The 22,401-nt window shown below is 39.8% G+C and overlaps 1 protein-coding gene across 1 annotated transcript; it reads right to left on the minus strand.

The window, feature by feature from the left end:
* Positions 1 to 1,758: 1,758 nt before the first annotated feature.
* Positions 1,759 to 20,580, minus strand: lrrc4bb (leucine rich repeat containing 4Bb). The gene is made up of 3 exons (XM_058394346.1): positions 19,876 to 20,580; positions 16,971 to 17,392; positions 1,759 to 7,782 (listed from the first exon to the last, which is right to left on the minus strand). Exons 2-3 carry the CDS (start codon positions 17,211 to 17,213, stop codon positions 5,848 to 5,850), a joined length of 2,178 nt encoding a protein of 725 aa, XP_058250329.1. The 5' UTR covers positions 17,214 to 17,392; positions 19,876 to 20,580; the 3' UTR covers positions 1,759 to 5,847.
* Positions 20,581 to 22,401: the final 1,821 nt, after the last annotated feature.

Raw genomic sequence — 22,401 nt, forward strand, 5'->3', positions numbered from 1 at the left:
GAAAGAAGGTGGTCTGGTCTGATGAATCACGTTTTCTTTTACGTCACGTGAATGGCCGGGTCCTAACCTAGCATAGTGCCTTCTTTCACAAAGACTAAGCATGACATCTTCCAATACTAAAACACAGAAACCACCAGAAGAGAAAACTCAAAAATATATAATCAAACTAATCAGACAGTGAATATCACGTATCTTTTAAAGTACACTAAAATAACAAGTGTGTTAAAATAAATGGAACAATGAAAAACCTTTTTCTATAATTATAGAAAAAATAAATACAAAAATACACAATAAAGTGCAAGACAAAAATCCCCATCTGTGTTTAATTTCATTATTATAAAATACTCACACTAAGCACTTTATTAGAATCACTAATCTAATCCTGGGACGCATCTCCCTTTGCGCTCACAGCCTCACTTCACTGTGGCGTGGATTCCACAAGTTGCAGAAAACATTTATTTGAGTTCCTGGTCCTTGTTGACATGATCACATCACACAATTCCTGCAGATTTTCCATGTCCAGTTTGATACTGTGAATATCCGATCCTAGCGCATCCCAAAGGTGTTCTGTTGGACTCAGAGACTGGGAAGGCCACTGGAGATATTTCAACTCATTTTTGTGCTTATGAAACCAGTTTGAAATGACTTTTGTTTTGTGACATGGTACATTATCATGCTGGAAATAGCCTTTAGAAGATGGGCAAATTGTGGCCATGAAGGATTACATATGGTCAGCAACAATACTTCAGTGATAAAGCAGTAATAGATTGGTATTAATGTGCCCAAAGTGTGCAAGAAAGCCTTACTCACACCATTACACCACCTCCACCAGACCGGGCCTTTGTGTCAGTTCTATCCAATCTGACCATTCTTCATTGACCTCTATTGAAAAAGGCTATTCTGTCCACAGAACTGCAATTCATTACATGTTTTTTTTGTACCATTTGTAGTAAACTTCTTTTGTGCTTGAAAATCACAGGAAATCAGCTGATATAGAAATACTCCAACCAGCTCATGGGGCAACAGCAGTCATTTCACTGAGATGTTTTCCTCCTGCTGATGTGAGCACAGAGCTGCTGGTCATATCGGAGGGATTTAATGCATTGCCCTGCTGCCACGTGATTGGCTGATTAGATAATTGCATGCTTGAGGAGGTATACTTATGAACTGACTGTAAATAAATCTAATTTTTATAATAAGTAAATATAATTAAATATATGCATTTATAATTACTTATGTAATGAGTAAATATCCATGTGCTTGATAAAAACATGAGTCAGAATGTGTGGTGCTGAAACACTCCACACTCCTTCCTTACATCACTTCTGCATTCTATCATCTCCATATAATTCTCTCTCTCTCTCTCTCTCTCTCTCTGTCTCTGAAGGACAGAGGGTTTCCCACATCATGGAGTTGCTATGGTAACACCGCAGAGAGACGGAGAGGGAGGGAAAGAGAGGACAAAGCACAGAGAGACAGACAGACAGAAAGAAAGAGAGAGAGACAGAAAGAAAAGCAAATTCTGACAGGCATATGTCTAATCTTCCATCTTTCCTTTCACTTGAACACACACACACACACACACAGAGAAGTCTCTGATGAATTATTAAATATCTGTCACCAGTGTTCAGGTAGCACGAATACAGCAGTGTGTGTGTGTGTGTGTGTGTGTGTGTTCAAGTATATGAATATGCATGACTTTCTCATGGTTCCTCTGCACACTCATGTGACCTGACAAGCTGGAAAAAGAGGCAGAGCTTTAGAAAAGCACAATGTCCAGGTTTTTATTGGTAAAGTTCAGTGTAGCGAATGGCACTCACACACAGAAGCTTTTGGCACAACCTTTGACCTCAGACCTCGGACATCATCATCATCATCATCATCTCAGCCAATCCAAGCCTTTAACTTGTAACAAATTAAAAACAAACAAACAAAAAAACAACAAAAACATTTCTTTAATATTCTCCATACAAATAACAACAAAACAGGACGAAGCAGGAGAGCAAACGCTGCATCTGTTTTGTTCCTGAGAGTGAGACAGGGAGAGTGCGACAGTGGGTGAGAACAGGAGAGATACAGGGAGTGAGACAGGGAGAGTGTGACAGGAAGTGAGACATGGGAAGGGACAAATAAAGAGAAGAGACATGGGGACAGAAACATGTAGAGATGAGACAGAAAATGAGGCATGAAGAGAGAGAGAGAGAGAGAGAGAGAGAGAGAGGGAGAGAGATAAAGTAGGAATCATAAGGGAGGGGCAATGACAAAAAAAGAGAAATGCAAATGTTCCATAACCTTCTGTCTTTTTTTTAATACTGAACGAGGATTATTCACACTGACAGTCGAAAAATAGAGAATATTTACATCTTTAGATTTATTTACATGGCAACAGGCGGAGAAGTGAACGCACTCAGGAGAGAGAGAGAGAGAGAGAGAGATGATGGGGAAGAAATAAATGCCAGAAAGTGAGAGCTAGAGAGACAGGCAGAAAAGAGAGACAGATGGATTGAAGGGGAGAGAGCTAAAAAGCAAGAGAGTTATAAATGGCGGAGTCTTGTGCGTTGAATGCAGACCTGCTGTCTGATTTCACTGGTCAAACTTTCCAATCTAATGCTGATCAGACGTCCAGTCAAACTCTGTTCATACTTTCGATCTAACACTTTTAATAAAACACTAATCAGACTTTCTAATGCAATACTGATGAGACTTTTCAGTCTACTACTGATTAGACAAACATGTTAATGAGACTTGACAATCTAATGCTGATCAGATTTTCCAGTCTCACACTGATCCAATAGAAATGATACTGTCCAGTGTTTAAATTCACACAGATCAGACTTTCTAGTCTACCTTGAGTTTCTGATCTAACAGGACTGCACAAAACCAAGCATGACAGAGAGAAGCGCTCCCTCAGGGTCAGGTGAGGGTCACTCGTGCTGGTGCATGATGGGAAATGTAGTCTTGCTGGCTGTGGAGGCAATGAGAGAAGTGCGCTCTGAAATTAAACTAAGTCCTGAAGCTCTATGTGATTTAATCTCTCTCTCTCTCTCTCACACACACACACATACATACACACACACACACACACACACACATGCACGCAAAGGAAGAAAGAGAGAGAGAGAGAGAGAGAGAGAGAATGAATAAATGTCTGCTTGGAGTTCAGTTGTGTGTGTGTGTGTGTGTGTGTGTGTGTGTTGGTGTTCTGGTGGTAATGTGAGCACACTGACACACTGAAACCCAATAATACCTTAATCTCATTAACATAATCAAACATCAGATCATAAAAAAGTTCAATTAAATGATTTTTTTACCTCATGATACAATGCAACACACACACACACACACACACACACACACACACACACATACACAAATGCTGAGGAAGTCTCCTAGCAACAGCTTAGCAACACCTTAACTGACAGCACTAAAGCCCAAAGCTCAGTAGAGCACCAACACTCAGAATTTCTACATTATTACAGATCTATACAGCTCTAATGAATATAAACCCTAAACTCCTCAAAATTACAGATACTCCCTTCATAAACCTAATGCCTTATCTCCTAACATTCAGAACCTTAAATCTCTCACCTCTAAATTAAAACCAGAACCCAAAATTATAATAAACCCACAGCTGTATGCTACAATTGTTCACGATCTCCTCTAGACCTTACAATATTATTTATTATTGAACCCCTAAAGCACAGACACGTTAAACCATATCCATTCAACATGATAACTTCCAAAATCTTGCATTCGTCCACAACCTCCTCCTCAAGCTCTGAAACATTCTTCAGTGCAGCTCCATGAACACACCAGAACACCAGGCACACAGCCTTTAAACTTCCTTTAGGCATCGGTGACTCATCTTCATCATCATATGTGTGATCTGACTCATCTTCATCATCATATGTGTGATCTGACTCATCTTCATCATCATATGTGTGATCTGACTCATCTTCATCATCATATGTGTGATCTGACTCATCTTCATCATCATATGTGTGATCTGACTCATCTTCATCATCATATGTGTGATCTGACTCATCTTCATCATCATATGTGTGATCTGACTCATCTTCATCATCATATGTGTGATCTGACTCATCTTCATCATCATATGTGTGATCTGACTCATCTTCATCATCATATGTGTGATCTGACTCATCTTCATCATCATATGTGTGATCTGACTCATCTTCATCATCATATGTGTGATCAAAGCTCTACAAATTATTTAGCCTTTGTAAAGATATGAGATGATGTAGTTGATGGAGAGAGATTAGTCGAGTTAGTGTTCACACAGCTCCATATTCAGAGTTGAGTTTAGCGTACAGTGAGGACTTTAAACAGAACTAAACACTTAAACACTACTCAGAGTTATGCATGTGAGGGTGAGGGTTAAAAACAGAGACGCTTTTCAGCTACACTTCAGACTAACATTAAACTTAAGCACAATTTTAATGCGTGATATTGGCTTGGTCCAGGAGCAGTACTCAGTCTGCTACACCTTCCTGAAAGTTTGATGGAACCAGAAAATGTCATGTTGAGCTACATTCAGAAAGCACTGGAATGTCCCAGGAGGCCATAGGTGCATATGACTCTATTCATTTATTGATAATATCACCACTTTGCATCCTAATCATGGCACCTTAATCAAACTGAGAATATTAAAATGATAAACTAATAAATGAACTGAAGGTTTTTTGTAAGTAAGACAGATAAGCACTCAGACAATTTATCTGTTAAACTGGGGACATGTTTTCTTTACAGGATACGGCGTAGGATTAATGCAAACACTGCCGTTATTTTATTATTCAACAAATCAGCTAATAAAGTAATAAATCTCCTACATTCCACACGATTCCATCATGATCTAGATTTAGTATCTTGTGGATTCATTCAGCTGTATTTTCAGTCTTCATTTTCTATCCTTGATTTTTTTTTAAGTTTTAAAGGTCAGTGTTTGAGTTTAAAAGTGGTGTTCTGTTTTGGACTGGACAAACAGGTGAGTTTAATAAACTCAGAAAATCCACTTTTCACTGCTGTATAATTTGACGATGAAATATCTCCATGTACATATTGAAGATATTGATAACTTTTGCACCAACTCTGAATATGTGTTGGATGTGTGTTTACTGATGTGTTTATTGTGTTTGTTGTTGTGGTGAAGATGAAAATAAAATGTATCTTCATGTTAAAGGTGACAGATGATGAAAGCGAAAAGAGACAGAAAGATTCTGAAAACTCAATTTGTTTACAGATTGTTCAAACACACACACACACAAAACTTTCTTCACATGTACTCATGTACCATCGAGTATATTTGAAGTTGCGGTTAATAAACCGAGGCTCATTTTGTGCATTAAAATCCTACAACTCAGCAGTCAGAGAGTAGATGTGTGTGTTTGTGTGTGTGTGTGTGTGTGTGTGTGTTCTGATGACTACAGTCTGTTTCAGTTTCAGTATAAACTCACACTCTATATCACACATAAATGGTGTGAGGAAACAGATCTGTGATGTTCTCCTCAGTAAGTGTGTGTGTGATTTCGTAAAGTTTCTTCAGTGTTCTTCGCCTGTGGCAAAACAACACATAAGGAATTAACGCTACTTGGATTATAGACTATATTTTATACACAGATACAACTTTGTAGAAACTGCAAAAACAAAAGGCGTTTTCTTTGGCACATCTCGCAGTAGTGCCAATTCCGTCACATTTCTTTGTACAAACGATGTGTTTGATTTCATAATCCTCCGAGTCCCCAAAATGAAACTCCCATAAATGTCTGTATGTCGATATCCACTGGCTCCTTAACACTTCAGTGTGTGTGTGTGTGTGTGTGTGTGTGTTTATATCTGTGTCTCCTGAACACTCTCCTTGGACCCATTGGACAGCAGCAGAGGCTCGTTTTGAGAGCTGGGGGTGTGGCTTAAGCTCTTCAGCGTTCCATGGAAAGTCATCGTCATTGGAATCGGAATCGGTAATGGTGGAGAGACAGATCCAGCATTAGTGGAGTCAACAGATGTCTGATTGGTGGATGGAGCCTGTTTTTTGGAGGAGGGGCTTGTCTTGTTGCCAGTTTGCCCCACTCCCATGTTAAGTCCCAGGACGTTGTTGTTAAAGTGGTGTGATTTGTAGTAGTGATTGACATGATCTGAGCGCCCAATGTTGGGCAGAGTGACAATTTCAGGGTCATGGATTCGAAGATTTGTTCCAGGTCCTCCTGCAGGTCCTGGGCCTGCCCCAGAGTGAAGGGTGGAACCACCTGCAATGCCACTGGCTCCTCCTGATGGACCCATTTCATCCTCAACATTGATGATCTCAATGGCACGGGCAGGTCCGTGATGCTTGTGCAGCTGGTGCTGCTTCCTCAGTTTATAGAAAACCACAAGCATCACAGCAGCCATGAAAGTGATGGCAACAAAGCAGCCGATTATGATCTTTGTAGTCTTCATTACATCTTCAAGACCTGAAAGATTGGCAACATCAGTGATGGAGACTGTGAAAGGGCGCTCTGGAGCACGAGTAACATGAGGTGACAGGGAAGATGGCACTGATCCAGAAGGTCCGGTTGACCCTGATGATGCTGTTGGGCCTGGATAACCCACGAAGGTCTCATTGACAAATTGCCGAGCAGAGTCATGAACTTCCTGCCCTGTCTCTACTGTTTCCACAGTGACTGTTGTGAAGTAGCTGTATCCATTGCCAGGGTCAGAGGCAGACACGTTGAGGACAGCAGTAGCTGTGGTGTTTCCCGCAGAGTTGGTCACCATGCAAGTGTATGGCCCAGTATCCTGCATAGTGACATTAGTGAAATTGAGGGTCCCATCATGTAACACTGAGATTCGTACTTTGTAAGCACCGTGGGTCATCAGGGTTCCATTAGGGGTCAACCAGTTCACAGAGGTCATGGATGTTCCAGTTCTGCATTTCAGCTCTGCTGCCATTCCCTCAGTCACATTCAGGTCAGTTGGAGGTTCCACGATCACAGGGGCATAGCAAGTGAAGTCCCTCTGATCCAGGTCGCCAATGTAACGTCCTTTGGTGCCGGGTGGAGCATGGCAGCGGGCACAGCATGTGGAGTTATCTGGCACGGTCTCTTTCAACCACCAACTTAGCCAGAGAACATCACAGTTACAAACCCAGGGATTATGATTCAGGTGAACCCTTTCAAGCTGTTGCAGCGGGGTAAAAAGGTCATGAGGCAGTGAATGCAAGGAGTTATGGGAAAGGTTAAGCTCCTCTAGGTTCTTCAGATCATCAAAAGCATTGCGTTCAATCAGTGAGATGCGTGAGTGCATAAGCCACAACTTGCGCAGCGAAACAAGACCTTGGAATGATCCTGGACGGACTACACCTAGCTGGTTCCCAGAAAGTTCGAGTTCCTCTAGTTTTACAAGTGGCGTCAAGTTCGGAACATCTTTCAATCCACACATTCCCAAATTCAGGAAGCGGAGATTCACTAGTCCTTCAAAGGCCGCCTCTGAGATGAAACTGAGCTTTCGGAGTTCACCAAGGTCCAAACGTCGCAGGGAAGGGACACGATGGAAAGCATAGGCTGGGAGCGTTTCTATTGGATTATTCCTCAGCCAGAGTTCACGCAGTTTACTGAGATATTCAAATGCTTGTGATGGAACCAATGGCAGCCGGTTATCGAAAAGCTCGAGTGTGATGAGGTTTGGGAGGCCATTGAATGCTCCGACTTCAATCTGACGAATGTGATTCTTTGAAAGCTGAAGGATCTCCAGGTGACTCAGATGTTTAAAGGTGTCAGATTTTATCATCTACAGAGAAACAGAGTGAGATAAAGCAACATTAGCAACAGTGGAATATATATGTATATATATATATATATATATATATATATATATACACATGTGTTTTCAGTTATCATGTATCATGGAATAGGCTTTTAACTAATAATCGTTTAAGAGAATAATACCCATGTGGATATTATATAGATGATGTAGCTCTGAAATAGCCATCTCATTAGTTACTGATAAACTAATGAGCTGAGGAGGTTCTAGATACAATTGTCTCACTTTTACAGGAGCATTAGCAGACGAATTTAACTTTTTTTCTGTTATTTACAATATTGTTAATAAAACACACAGGCTGTTAATCATACAGAAAATCTGTGTTTGATTCATGAAACACTGAGTGATTTGACTGAATGATGAAATCAGCTAAAGCTTCATGGAAACAAGCTCTACTACTACATTAGTTACATTTACATCATAGCTCAAAACATACCCCACTTTACCCTGATACACATTTAATTTACATAAAACACACCCCACTTTTCCCCATGAGTTGAAAGAAGCAGTGAATCAAAATAAAGAGAACTAAAATGAATAATAATCATGTAGGAAATATCAAATAGTTACCCAGATTTCAATAATGTTTTTAATTAAGATTATTATACCTCAGTTGTATTCATCTTCGAAGTTGAATAGATCAGATTTAATTGAATTTTCATTTATAAAAAAAATGCTGAGTCTGTATTTAATATATATTGCAGATAATATATTTGAATAAAATGGGTATACTATAATATTACACTACCGTTATTTCCGCTACACTAAATCGATTGGACAAGTGGTGTTCCAGAAGCACTGATATTTATTACAACAGCACTTTGCTTGTGTGTGTTCACTACATGAAATTCCAGTTCTATCAACAGTTGATTATAAACCAATGCTACACTTACTATGGGCTCTCTGTCAGTCGGTGTGTGTTTCCATGACAACACACAGTCCACTATTCAGCTGTGGCTTCTTTGGGAACAATTTTCTTTCAGTGAGCAAAACTAAACAAAATATTTGGCCATTTTGTGTCTCTAATGTTAGCTACTGTAAAGAAGCAATATCACACACATCAGCAGTCATGGTGAATATCAGTATGGCTCTGATTACCTGAGGCCTCATGCCTCTGCTCTAGTAACAGCTATTATGATATTTAGTACAACAGGAACTCATACAATACTACTTAAAGATCATTCTAATATACTTTTAAAACTTGATTTAATAAAAAAAATTCTAATTTCATATTAAGAAAACACCAAAATAGTTCAAACACTGAACTAATTAATGATAAATACTAGAGAAGGAACAATTCTCAGTACAGTATTGACCCGTTCAGTACAGCATCCACGGTTCAATACATGCTTGTGAATTTTCTGTTTTGCATTTAGTTTTAATGTATTACATTTTTCATATTTCTCTCCAAATAGGCGCTCTGTTATCCAGTCACATGTGCTATGTGAGGGAATTTTGCTCGTGCCAGATTTTATACATTCATCATAGTGAGTGAAGAGAGTCAATATTAGAAATCACCACCGTCTTTCAGATCTGTGGTATGGGGACATTTTGTTTTTGGTGTGGAATACAGTGGAGGACAGAACAAAAATACTGTTTGCTAGCACTGTTTTACACAAGTCACCTATTCAAACGGACACACGTTCAACATGACGGCCAGAACCCAGCTATATCACTGTCTGGAAGAAGGATAGCTCAGGACGTAACAGCCCCTCACTAATGCCTTCCATCATACCCAACTGATTCAAAGAGACACAAAAAATAACAAGAACAGTTGGGGTGTTCATCACCAAGGATTTGCAGCGAGGTGGGGTATCGTCACCTAATCACATATATAAAAACACTCGATCCATGTTACAAATGACCCTCTCATGGATTTTTCCTGCATCAAAGGTAATTCCTAACCTCTATGAAACAACACCCAAAAACATTGAAAACAAATTGGCTAAAGCAGAGAGCCTTTCTGTCACTGCAAATAGTTGGAAATAATAATAAATACAGTGGTACCTCGGTCCTTGACCACCCGTGTTCGAATTTTTGGTATTCGATTAGAATTTTCGAGTCAATTTAACCTCGGTGTACGAAAATATTTTCGGTGTATGAGTCGACTGTCAGGAACGCCGGTTCTTGTCTCATACAGGATTGCAACGAACATCAATATTTTGAACAAAATTCGAACAAATGTTAATGTGAACTGTATTTTCTGACCTGAAAAGAGCTATTGTGACTGCACACCAGGGGCGATTCTAGGATTTTCATTTAAGGGGGGCTCAGCCCCCAATGAGGGTATAATAGTAAATAAATAAATAAATAAATAAATAAATAAATAAATAAATAAATAAATAAATAAATAAAATAAAGGTGTGACTAACAGGGTAGGATGGTAAACTTATTGCAGCATTCCACTGTATTACACAGATGTGTATAACATTTGAGTACTGAACAAGCCAAATATGAGTCTTCCTGATCACACACACACACACACTCACACACACACACACACACACACACTTGTCCCCTGATCCTCGGTCTGCAATGCCGTGTCTCCGAAAAAGGGGAAATTAGACATCAGTATTGCCAAGAGGAAAGTTGTGAGATCAACCATTGAGTTGAAACAGATTAATTTGTTTTACATTATTTCCTATGGGGAAAAATAATTTGGTTTTCAACCAAATCGGTATTCGACCAGACTTTTGGAACGAATTAGGTCGAACACTGAGGTACCACTATTCTTGCATCCCCAGTAAATACCCACAACTGTATATTTGATTCACACTTACACATTCCATATTAACACTAATCCCCATTATCCATATTTTCACTTGTGCACAATAACTATGTTTATTGTTAGCATTGTAACTGTGAAGGCAGTTTGATTGTACGGATGATTTAAAGCCAATATTACACAAACTGCTGTATTTCCACAGTCTACCTATACACACTATTAACAGACAAAAGAACAAAACACAATAACAACAATAACTAGGCAGTTTATATGAAAACAAAAACAAATGGCACACATTATACAGATTCACTGAATACCACATTAACATTATGTCCCTGTCCATCAACATGTTTTATTCAGATTTCTCTATCATTACTACCATATGCTAGTGCTACCACAGCACATGCTGTCCTGTGAGTCTGATATTTTGATAAGTCAGAAGATCCTTTGAGAACAGCAGTTGTGTCCATCTTAGATTCAGTAGGTGTTCATCAGAACGTAATAGGGCCCACTCATAATGGAGGTCACACTCTGGATCTTATTCTAACATTCAGCTTAAATATAGAAAACATAGTCACTCTTCCACAGTCTGAAGCTATCTCAGACCATTATCTCATTTTGTTTAAAATGAGTCTTAGACACAAGATAGGCTGTTAGGAGCTAACTGTTAGGAGCAGACTTAACCTGGACCAGATCTGCTCTTTCCTAGACCTGTGTCTTCACAGCACCTATTTCACTTACAGATGTGACTTCTACAGACAGACCTATACATGGAGGATGTGGATAAGAAGGCACTCAACTCCTTCCAGGGGACAGCACCAACCCACTGGTTCAGATATGTAGATGACACCTGGGTAAAGATCAAGACCTGAGAAGTACAGGCCTTCACAAATCATATAAATGCTATTGACATCAACATTAAGTTCACCAGATAGACACCAGGGACAACAGGTTGGCTTTCCTGGACTTTGCAGTTCTCTGAGAGCATGATGGGGAGTTAGATGTCCAGGACAGCCACACACACAGACCAATATCTACTGTTTGATTCCCACCCCCCTCTGCAACAGAAATCATCAGGACATTACACCACAGGGCAGAAAGCATCTCCAACTCAATAGAAGCCAAAAAAAAACAATCATCTGAGGGCTTGTGGATATCCTTAGTGGGCTTTTAACAAGACAGCTTTTAAAAGGAAGGCAACAGACCGAACTGAGACTCAATAAAAACCCATGAAAAAACCTTGTCATCCCTTACATGGCTGGAGTATCTGAGAAACTTAAAAGTTTCCATTCCATTCCATTTTTGGAAAACATCACATACAAGTTCACTTTAAATCCACAAACACACTTAGACAGAGACTCGTCCACCCAAAAGACAACCACCAAAACACAAGAAGAGCAATATAATTTACATGGTCCAGTGCAGTGAAGAGTGTTCCAAGCTCTACATTGGAGAGACAAAACAACCATGACATAGGAGGAATTGGACAGAGAAGACAGATGGTTTGATAAAGGAGTGAAGGAGGCCATCTATGTCCAGGTGGAAAATCCTTCTCCTAAAAGAGGTAGAGGTCATAGGCACAACCTGTCTCCTATTTTCATGCTGCTCTTTCATCCATCCCCAACAAGATCAAGACCTCTTTTCAGGTCCACCAGGAAAGCCACACCTAAGGATGCCCCCATCCACTTTCACGTTCTCTGAATATTACCCCTAATTCTTCTATACACTCTCTCCTTACTCTCCTACTCTGGGATCAGTACATCCTAACGACTCTCCTTACACCTACAACCCCCCCTACCTTCCCCTTGTTCCCTTAATGAGGCTATCCAGGGAGGGGAGGATCCTTGACTCTGGAGGATAGTCCTGCCAACTTCCCTCAGACTGAAGAAGATGTTCAGTTGAGTAGTAAAACATTTCAATCTAAATAAAAAGAAGCCCGGTTCACATAACCTATGTGTAAAGGACATTAGGCAGTAGATGGTCACTAACTTCCTCCTGCTTAACTCTGAAAGACAGTGCTTGTACTAGGACCACATGCAGCTAGAAGTAAGCTTTCAGATTACAGAGGATGGTCTTTCTGTTTCATCTTGTCCAGCAGTAAAGGACCTTAGTGTGATGTCACTGCATGATGCTGAAAAGTTACTTCATGCTTTTGTTACCTCCAAGGCAATACATTGGATTATTGTTATGCCTTACTGTCTGGATGTTCCAGTAGGAGCACAAGCTCAAGTTAGTCCAGAACACAGCAGTTAGAGTCCTAACTTGAATCAGAAGAGTCTAGTTAGTTAGTACACATCACTTCTATTTTGTCCACACTACATTTGCTCCCAGTCAAATTTCACATTGATTATAAAATACTGACAGTGCTGGCTTAAGTGGTTAAGGCTCTGGGTCATTGACCGGAAAATCAGGGGTTCAAGCCCCAGCACCGCCAAGTTGCCACTGTTAGGCCCTTGAGCAAGGCCCTTAACCCTCTCTGCTCCAGGGGCGCCGTATCATGGCTGACCCTGCGCTCTGACCCCAACCTCCAAGGATGGGATATGCGAAGAAAGAATTTCACTGTGCTGTAATGTATGTGACAAAATAAAGGCTGTTTCTGTTTTTGTTACTGACCGATAAAGCACTGGATGGTCTCGTGTCATGGTACCTGAGAGATCTTTTGGTTATTTATGATCTGCCATGCCTATTTGTTGGTACCTCAAGTATTAAAGGCTACAGCAGGAGGCGGAGCTTTTTCTTACAAAGCCTGTGACCCAGGAGACTGCTACCATCTTTGAACTGCCAGTGAATAAGTCAGCTTTCAGCAGGAAGGAATTAGTGCTAAGTCTATAATGAACTCAGAAACTACGCTGGCCTATTAGTTCCTCATTAGCTATTGGTTGCACAATTCCATGTGACTATAAACTTTTGAAGAATGGACATTATTTACATTTACATTACATATTTATATTTACTGTTAAAAGCAATATACACATAGATAAAATTTAATTAAATTCACTCTCATGTGTTCACTTTAGTTAGATTGATTAAAGTGCAGTAATGTTAGGTTCTTAGTAAAGCATATGTTTCCAGATGTTGTAAATTAACCGAAGACCAATAGAAGAGCGATCACAGAGACTTGGAAGTATGTTGCAGGAATCTTTTATTGAAGATTAGAACACACTCAGAAGTGCTGTGGTCATCAAGATCTCCACAGACAGACAAGAAACCTCTGGTATTTATACAGACTTTGGTGGCTGTCCTTCAGGTTGTCTTAAAGCAGCCCCCCCATTTCCCGCACCACCTATTAGAGACTATGTTTACCCACTAAGATTTGCGACCCATTTGGTTGCGAGAAAGAATGTTTATGACCTTTCCCGAACAGGTTAGTGATCCTTCCTCTGCGAGGACACTAGAAAATTTGTTTCCCACACAGAGATAATATAAGACCATATTATCAACAATATATGCTTTTGTCAGTCAGAGATTACGAAGAGTAGAATTGTATAGAGCGAAGTGTGTTATCATCACTAAACTGCTGGATGTGGTAGGTAGGCTGTTTGGAGTAGTTTTGAGGCCTGTCTGTTAGGACGGGATGGTGTCCATCCCACCCTCGAATGTGCTGCTCTCAATTCTTGCAGCATAGCACACAGTCTCAGAACAGATCTAGTTAATCTTTGACAATCCAGAGCCAAGGCCAGAGAGCAGACAAGCAGGCTAATCCCAACGTCTACTGGCTGCTTTGAGGTGTCACCTCAGGTTCCACCATATTGAGACTGTGTCCGTTCCCTCAGCTTAACAAAAATGTTGAAAAATGTAGACAAAGTTATGAGTAACCTAAATAACATTAACTTCGATTGTAGTGAATGTACAGCCAGCTCCTTCAGTTTGAGTGTAAATTATATGTTAACATTTACTGGAGTTCACTGTATTGTGTTTAAAAGACATATGGATTACTCCACAAAAATATGTATCATTAAACTTAGCTAGTTCCCACTGATACATTACATACATCACCCTCAACAAACTAGCAGTAGCTGGAAATAAGCAGTAACTGGTAACCCAGTGTTTAAGCTGTTGGTCTTCTGATCAGAAGGTTGAGTTTGAATTGGAGGACCACAAAGCGGCCACTGCTAGGCCCCTGAGCAAGGCCCTTAACCCTCAGTTGTATAAATAAAATGTAATTAGCTCTGGATAAGCTTGTCTGCCAAATGCCATAAAATAAAGTACAGAGCCTCAAAAAATTGGTCTACCCATTTGTTTCCATTTATTATTATTATAATTTACAGAGCCCTGGGCCATATCTTTAATTTCTGCATGATTTTTTTAAACCGCAAACCTGGTTGTCTCTGTAGGCAAAACATGATTGTTTGAGAAAATTCATGTTCTTAATCCACAAAACGCACTGAGAACAGCATTTGTATCCATTCACTATGAAGGGTTAATTGGAATGTAATAGGACCCACTCACTACAGTGAAAACACTCTTGAATTAATACTAAAATTTAAGTTAAATATAGAAAATCACACTAACCCAATCATAATATATGCACTTCACCATGCTACTGCATCAAACGTGCATGCACTTCAGTCCATGTACATGGTTTTATCAATAATCTCCAAGAGATGTCAACCTTTCTGGATCACTATTTGAGTCCATGGGAGAAGATCATCTGAATATAAACATAATGTAGCTCCACTTACATTTTAAGAAACTTAATATGAGAGAATAACTGGTTTAATGATCAAACACACTCCTTTAAAAAACAAGCAAGTCGAAAATTAGAATGGAAAACATTAAAAAACTGAAGACCTCTTAACTAAAGATTCACTAAATTCTCTTCTCAGAATTCTTGTTAATTTGAGCCATTATTTGCACAATTCTGCAAACAGATAATACCAGAAGCAACTGAACCTCTGTTAAAAATGATCAGTTCTGCTATTTAAACTACCAAAGTCTTTAAAAAAAACCTCTGATTAAAAAAGCCCAAAAACACTTGACCCCATCAGCTGTCCAACCATAGTCCAATATCAAACCTCCACTTTATCTATTAAGATCCTTAAGAAGGTTGTAGCACAGCAGTTACACTCATAGTGTATTCTTTTTTCTTTTATTTTAATATTTTTCCTCCTTCTTACCTGCACAGTTAAATTGTATTTTCATTGTAACTTTATTCTCAGTCTATTTTTATTCTATCTGATTCTAGTTTTATGTTACAGACAGTGAAAAACCGAGCATTTCACTGTATGTGGTACTGTGTATGATCCTGTATGTGACCAAAAAATGTGAATCTGAATACTTGCATCAGGCAATATTGCAATAATCATGAAATTCACAGTAGTGAAACACCACTGCTAAAAGACACAGAATATCTGGTTCTCCCACATTTTCTTAAACCAGTATAGGACAAGAACATACCTAATAATCTGTCTTTTTGACCATGTTCACGTTACTACTGTAGGAAACCGGTAATCTTGACTCCTCCTGCCATTGAGACCTGCCTGATCCATCCATTGGAGCCATGTTCCTTGGACAGCCTAATGACTGCACTTGTCAAAAACATTTCTTGCTCAACTTTTAGTCATTAAACCTTCACTAACTACTTTTTAATAAGATAAATATAAAAGTAAAACTAATGAAGTCAAAAAAGTATTCTGATGCTCATACTTAAGTTTTTTTTTTTTCAACACACGTAGCAGTGCTTGACCATAGAATACACTTATTAAAAATAAATGATTTTTAATTTAATTATCTGGTTTCTTAGATTTCTGTAAAGCTGCTTTGGGGCAATAATATATTCTTAAATGCACTATATAAATAAAACTAAACTGAATTAATCACTTGCTGACTTGACATCCTAGAATGTTCTCAGCTTTAATGTCATCCTTAATTTTATTCCCAATTTTCTTGATTTTTATGTTGCTTTCTATAATCAGTAAGATTTACACTTAGAATTATGGATATTAGACAATTCTGCACTGTTAAATTGTTGCCTGATTCATATTATAAAGTTTAGAGGACCAGTGACATAGCTTCACAGAGACATAGCAATAAATTTACCACAGGTACTCGAGTATGAAGCCCCTTCCTCAGTTTATTCAGGTATCAGACCTTTGTCATCAAAAACAAGGTGGAAGTGAGTGGATTTTTATGTATGGGTGAGGGTGAATGAGTAAATTTTCCTCTCACAGAGGTGAGCGGGAGCAGGTTACTGTTCCTGTATGAAGTTTAGAGCATTTACCTTTATTCAGTTTAGAGCAAATGTCTGGTGTGGTAGCAGGGTTTCATTACAACCAATCAGGAAGCACAGCTGGTTCTACTTATTTAAACAGTTCTCTATATAGTCTCCAAGCAGCTCTCACATGTACCTCCTACTTGGATGGTATGTCAGCCTGCAGCCTCACTGACCCTCTGTGAAAATATTTGATGACCCTTTGTTAAGAGCATTTACCTGTATGGAGTTCTCCTGCAGGTTGAGGTATCGTGTGTTGACTGAGATGCTTTGTGGGACTTCGTCCAGTCCCTTTCTGGTACAAATCACCCGACTTGCCTGATTGGAGCAGCTACAGGGGGCAGGACAAGGGGGAGTCGCCTCAGCCAGTTGGGGCCCACTGAGATATGGCCATAATAAGAGCTGGACTAACCAGAGGAGGGGGAAGGGGCTACAAAGGCCTGTTAACATGGTAGCCCACATGGCCAATGAGTCATGTCCCTCCCCCTTATTCCAAAAAATCTGATTTACCAGCACTGGAACGGCAGGAGGCGTGGACACTGTTTTAAATATTCATTCTAATGTGCAAGTGGACCAATGAGAATTAAATGAACTTGAAAGTAGTTTCAGTCCTCAGTCTTCTGAGGATAGCTGTCTCATCACTGCAAAGAGAAAAGACACACACACACACACAGGGAAGGGAGAGTAAGAGGTTAGCAGGGTCACAATAGTGCATACATGCATTAGAATTAGATTTCACTTAGCAAAGCAGGTTCGCCCAAAATCCTGTGTGAACTATCAAGGGCTGATTTTATTCTGAGCTCATTAACATTTTCCTTAGTCACATTCACTTTATTCACAATTTATTCCCAATGTTCGCTGTGTGTACTGAACTCTAATGACACACATCAGGAATACGGAAAGTATGAATGAGGACATTGAATGGAATATCAGGAAAAGGGAACAATGAAAACTAGGAAACATCTGGAGAATTAGAAATTAGACATCAGCAGAAAAAAAACACCTGGAAAATAGGAACAATGGAACTCATGAGCATCTGGAAACGAAAAAACACCTGGAACATTGATGGACTAGATGTGAAAAACCTAGAAACAACAGGAAGCAATGAACCCTGGGAACTCATGGAAACTATGGAGGAAATAAATCAGAGAAATGATGAAAACCATGGAAACCAGATTAGAAACAATTGAAGGAATGGTGAAGAAGAAGGTGATAAGGTGTGAATGGTGAAAAGGGAGTGGAGCCAGCGCAATAGTGCACCAAGAGTTCCTGCATTAAGACTTTCAGACACATGTGTTCAGCTCTGATTGATTCAAACAGGATTAATCACATAACATAGACATACACATTCTTATTACACTATACAGGGAACTACACACACCTCATAGTAATACACACATTTTTGTTCATTAATATATGAATGGTTAGATCACATGACCACAACATATCTATAGTCTGTACCTGTGATGGGAACTCAATAACTTATCTAAGACACACAGAAGATTCTTCATACATATTTATATCATTCATATGTGTCTGTATGTTCAGGTTTCAGTATACACACACACACACAATGATAATAAAATGTACATCACTTTTAACAGACTCTGTGACTGAACTCAGCTCTACATAGACTAACGGCAGAGCCACATGACAGTTTCAACATAATTAATAAGAAGTGTGTGTGTGTGTGTGTAATTAATGAGAAACAGATGGGCTAGTTCTGAAATATTAGATATGAAGAAATAGGAGTATCGTTATTCCATGGCATGATGGTACAGCAGGTAATGCTGTGTGTTCACACACACACACACACACACACACATACAACCATTTCAAATCAGAAAATAAGTAGCAGTTCAACAGTTTTTAAACTGAATTCATTTATTTATATATTTATTTATACATTATACATTTATTTTTATAAAAAGTCTATTCTTGTGTTTTTAATAGAAACTAGCCAACATTCATACTTTTTGGAATGAATCCTTTAATGAATTAATTGAACAGGAACATAGCAGTGTAAATTAAGTAGTAAGTTTTATTATAGTTTATAATATTTATTATAGTTTTATATTGAATCATATTCACATGTATTCTATGCTGACATAGCACACATTTATCCTTCTATTCCTTATTTTATGAAATACTGGTTTATTTTTTTAAACATTAGTAAAACAACGTACAAAGTTAAACATAATAATATACTAAATTATTTTGTTACTGTTTAAATAAACGTATTATGCATTGTTTGTTTACTTCAGAGACCTAACTGTGTTGATTTATCATTTCCAAGCTTATCAACACTACTGATCAGTTTAATCACGTATGTTTGCGCGCGCACACGTGCCGTAAAGGACGAGCCACAAGCGCGTGCACGTGTGTGTATGTTCTTCCCGGTAATGATGTCGCTATGTAGTATGTATGTGCGCGCACATAAAGGACAGGAGGTCCGGTGACGCGCGATCTGCTCTCTCGCTCTCTCGCTCTCTCTCTCTCTCCCTCTCTCGGGCGCGCGCACTTCGATCTCGGTCACCATGACAACGGCTGAGGATGATGCAGGATGCTGGGTGGCGGCGATGCGCGCGCGCGAACACACACACACACACACACGCACGCGCGCGCGATAACAAGAAGAAAAACATCGAAAATGCGAAAAAATGTGCCGAAATGTTCGAGCATACAAAATAAAATAAATAAATAAATGTGAAAACATCGATTTAAATAAAAACAAACAGAAAAACGCGCACAAAGGCAGAGGATTATAAATGTTAATGACAGAAGGACTGCGGAGATTTACACAAACGCAGCCGAACAATTAGGCCTCATCACACACACACACACACACACACACAAGGGAGCCGCGCACAACCGTAATCTCTTAACACGCAGAATAAAAAAAGGACAGGTTTAGGACGTTAAAATCGGCCTACACTGAAAATGTCGAACACACACACACACACCAGCGCACAGACTGGATTAATGTAGGGGCGCCTGCCCGCACAATACCGTCTTTATCCAGCTCGTTTTCATTAACATTCCCATCATAATCCAAAAACACACCATCGTGATAAATCAACCACACACACACACCTCAGCGTGAATAAGCGATGAGCATCCCTACCTCATCCGACAATCCTGCTCCTGCTCCTCCGCGTTTTTTATCCTCAGTAAATCCGTGAAACCGAGCAGGAAAGAGCAGCGCGCGCGGACCTGTGATTAGCGCACAAAACGCACGCGAGCTTCACATGCTGGAAACTGCGCACAAGCAATGTGCAGGAGAGGAGGAGGAGGGGCAGGCGCGGGGCTTACGCAAACTGCGTAGTGCAGAACACACACACACACACACACACACACACACAGACAAAACATCTCTCCCGGGGTGTTGCAGTGTGTTTGGACCTGTGTGTTATTGTGTGTTGTATTGTGCTAGAGCGTATTCGTGTGTGTAACTGAAAGGTAAGCATGGTCAGGGCTCAAATTAAGTAAGGGTATTAATGATCAGTAACACACACAAACACACTTAAGCACAGACCAACACACTTTTACATTTGCCACAACTTTCACACAGAGTTTTGTGTGTGTGTGTGTGTTCTGTACTCATTAGACCTGAAAACAAAACTCTACCATAAATTCCAGCTTTGTGGAGTGGAGTAAACTTAAACTTGAATTGAGAACCTAATTTAAAATATTTTGTTAACATTAACATTTAAATGAATCTACATACATTCCTGAACTCTGATTCTGTATAAATATTTCTCCTGTGCTGACACGAGAGAAGAAAGTGATTCCAACTGATTGGTTTAACTACCTAAATGCTAACTACCTAAATGCTAACTACCTAAATGCTAACTACCTAGATGCTAACTACCTAAATGTTTAACTACCTAAATGCTAACTACCTAAATGCTAACTACCTAAATGCTAACTACCTAGATGCTAACTACCTAGATGTTTAACTACCTAAATGCTAACTACCTAAATGCTAACTACCTAAATGCTAACTACCTAAATGCTAACTACCTAAATGTTTAACTACCTAAATGAGATCAATACCACAGCATTTCATTGAGTATGGTCATCAGTTAAAGACTAGTTTGTCAATAAAATAATTTCACCTATAATGAACTACTAGTTTAAGGACTGAAACTTTTTCACAGTGGGAAATGTTGTGACTACATTCACACTCACATTTACTACACATGGTGAGTCTCATGTCTTCTTAGTCTGGATGATGTTACTTATCATCAGATGGTAAGATAGATAGATAGATAGATAGATAGATAGATAGATAGATAGATAGATAGATAGATAGATACACTATATTGCCAAAAGTATTCGCTCACCTGCCTTGACTCGCTTATGAACTTAAGTGACATCCCATTCCTAATCCATAGGGTTCAATATGACGTCGGTCCACCCTTTGCAGCTATAACAGCTTCAACTCTTCTGGGAAGGCTGTCCACAAGGTTTAGGAATGTGTTTATGGGAATTTTTGACCATTCTTCCAGAAGCGCATTTGTGAGGTCACACACTGATGTTGGACGAGAAGGCCTGGCTCTCAGTCTCCGCTCTAATTCATCCCAAAGGTGTTCTATCGTGTTGAGGTCAGGACTCTGTGCAGGCCAGTCAAGTTCATCCACACCAGACTCTGTCATCCATGTCTTTATGGACCTTGCTTTGGTCACTGGTGCACAGTCATGTTGGAAGAGGAAGGGGCCAGCTCCAAACTGTTCCCACAAAGTTGGGAGCATGGAATTGTCCAAAATGTCTTGGTATGCTGAAGCATTCAGAGTTCCTTTCACTGGAACTAGGGGGCCAAGCCCAGCTCCTGAAAAACAACCCCACACCATAATCCCCCCTCCACCAAACTTTACACTTGGCACAATGGAGTCAGACAAGTACCGTTCTCCTGGCAACCGCCAAACCCAGACGCGTCCATCAGATTGCCAGATGGAGAAGCGCGATTCGTCACTCCAGAGAACGCGTCTCCACTGCTCTAGAGTCCAGTGGCGGCGTGCTTTACACCACTGCATCCGACGCTTTGCATTGCACTTGGTGATGTATGGCTTGGATGCAGCTGCTCGGCCATGGAAACCCATTCCATGAAGCTCTCTGCGCACTGTTCTTGAGCTAATCTGAAGGCCACATGAAGTTTGGAGGTCTGTAGCGATTGACTCTGCAGAAAGTTGGCGACCTCTTCGCACTATGCGCCTCAGCATCCGCTGACCCCGCTCCGTCAGTTTACGTGGCCTACCACTTCGTGGCTGAGTTGCTGTCGTTCCCAAACACTTCCACGTTCTTATAATACAGCTGACAGTTGACTGTGGAATATTTAGGAGCGAGGAAATTTCATGACTGGATTTGTTGCACAGGTGGCATCCTATCACAGTTCCACGCTGGAATTCACTGAGCTCCTGAGAGCGACCCATTCTTTCACAAATGTTTGTAAAAACAGTCTGCATGCCTAGGTGCTTGATTTTATACACCTGTGGCCATGGAAGTAATTGGAACACCTGATTCTGATTATTTGGATGGGTGAGCGAATACTTTTGGCAATATATTGTATATGGTTGAAGTGACAATAAAGCTTCTTTGACTTTGACTTGACTTGCTCTCATTTCTTGCCTTAGTCATAGTCTTAGAACTG

Source organism: Hemibagrus wyckioides, linkage group LG01 (genome assembly GCF_019097595.1).
Source record: "Hemibagrus wyckioides isolate EC202008001 linkage group LG01, SWU_Hwy_1.0, whole genome shotgun sequence".
NCBI classification, from domain to species: domain Eukaryota; kingdom Metazoa; phylum Chordata; class Actinopteri; order Siluriformes; family Bagridae; genus Hemibagrus; species Hemibagrus wyckioides.

Bases quoted from the DNA above. Each gene is read 5' to 3' on its own strand.
- lrrc4bb (XM_058394346.1), bottom strand. From the start codon at position 17,213: ATGTGGGCTACCATGTTAACAGGCCTTTGTAGCCCCTTCCCCCTCCTC. The intron at 7,783-16,970 runs GTAAATGCTCTT...GTTTCTCTGTAG, and splicing joins TGCAGGAGAACTCCATACAG to ATGATAAAATCTGACACCTT.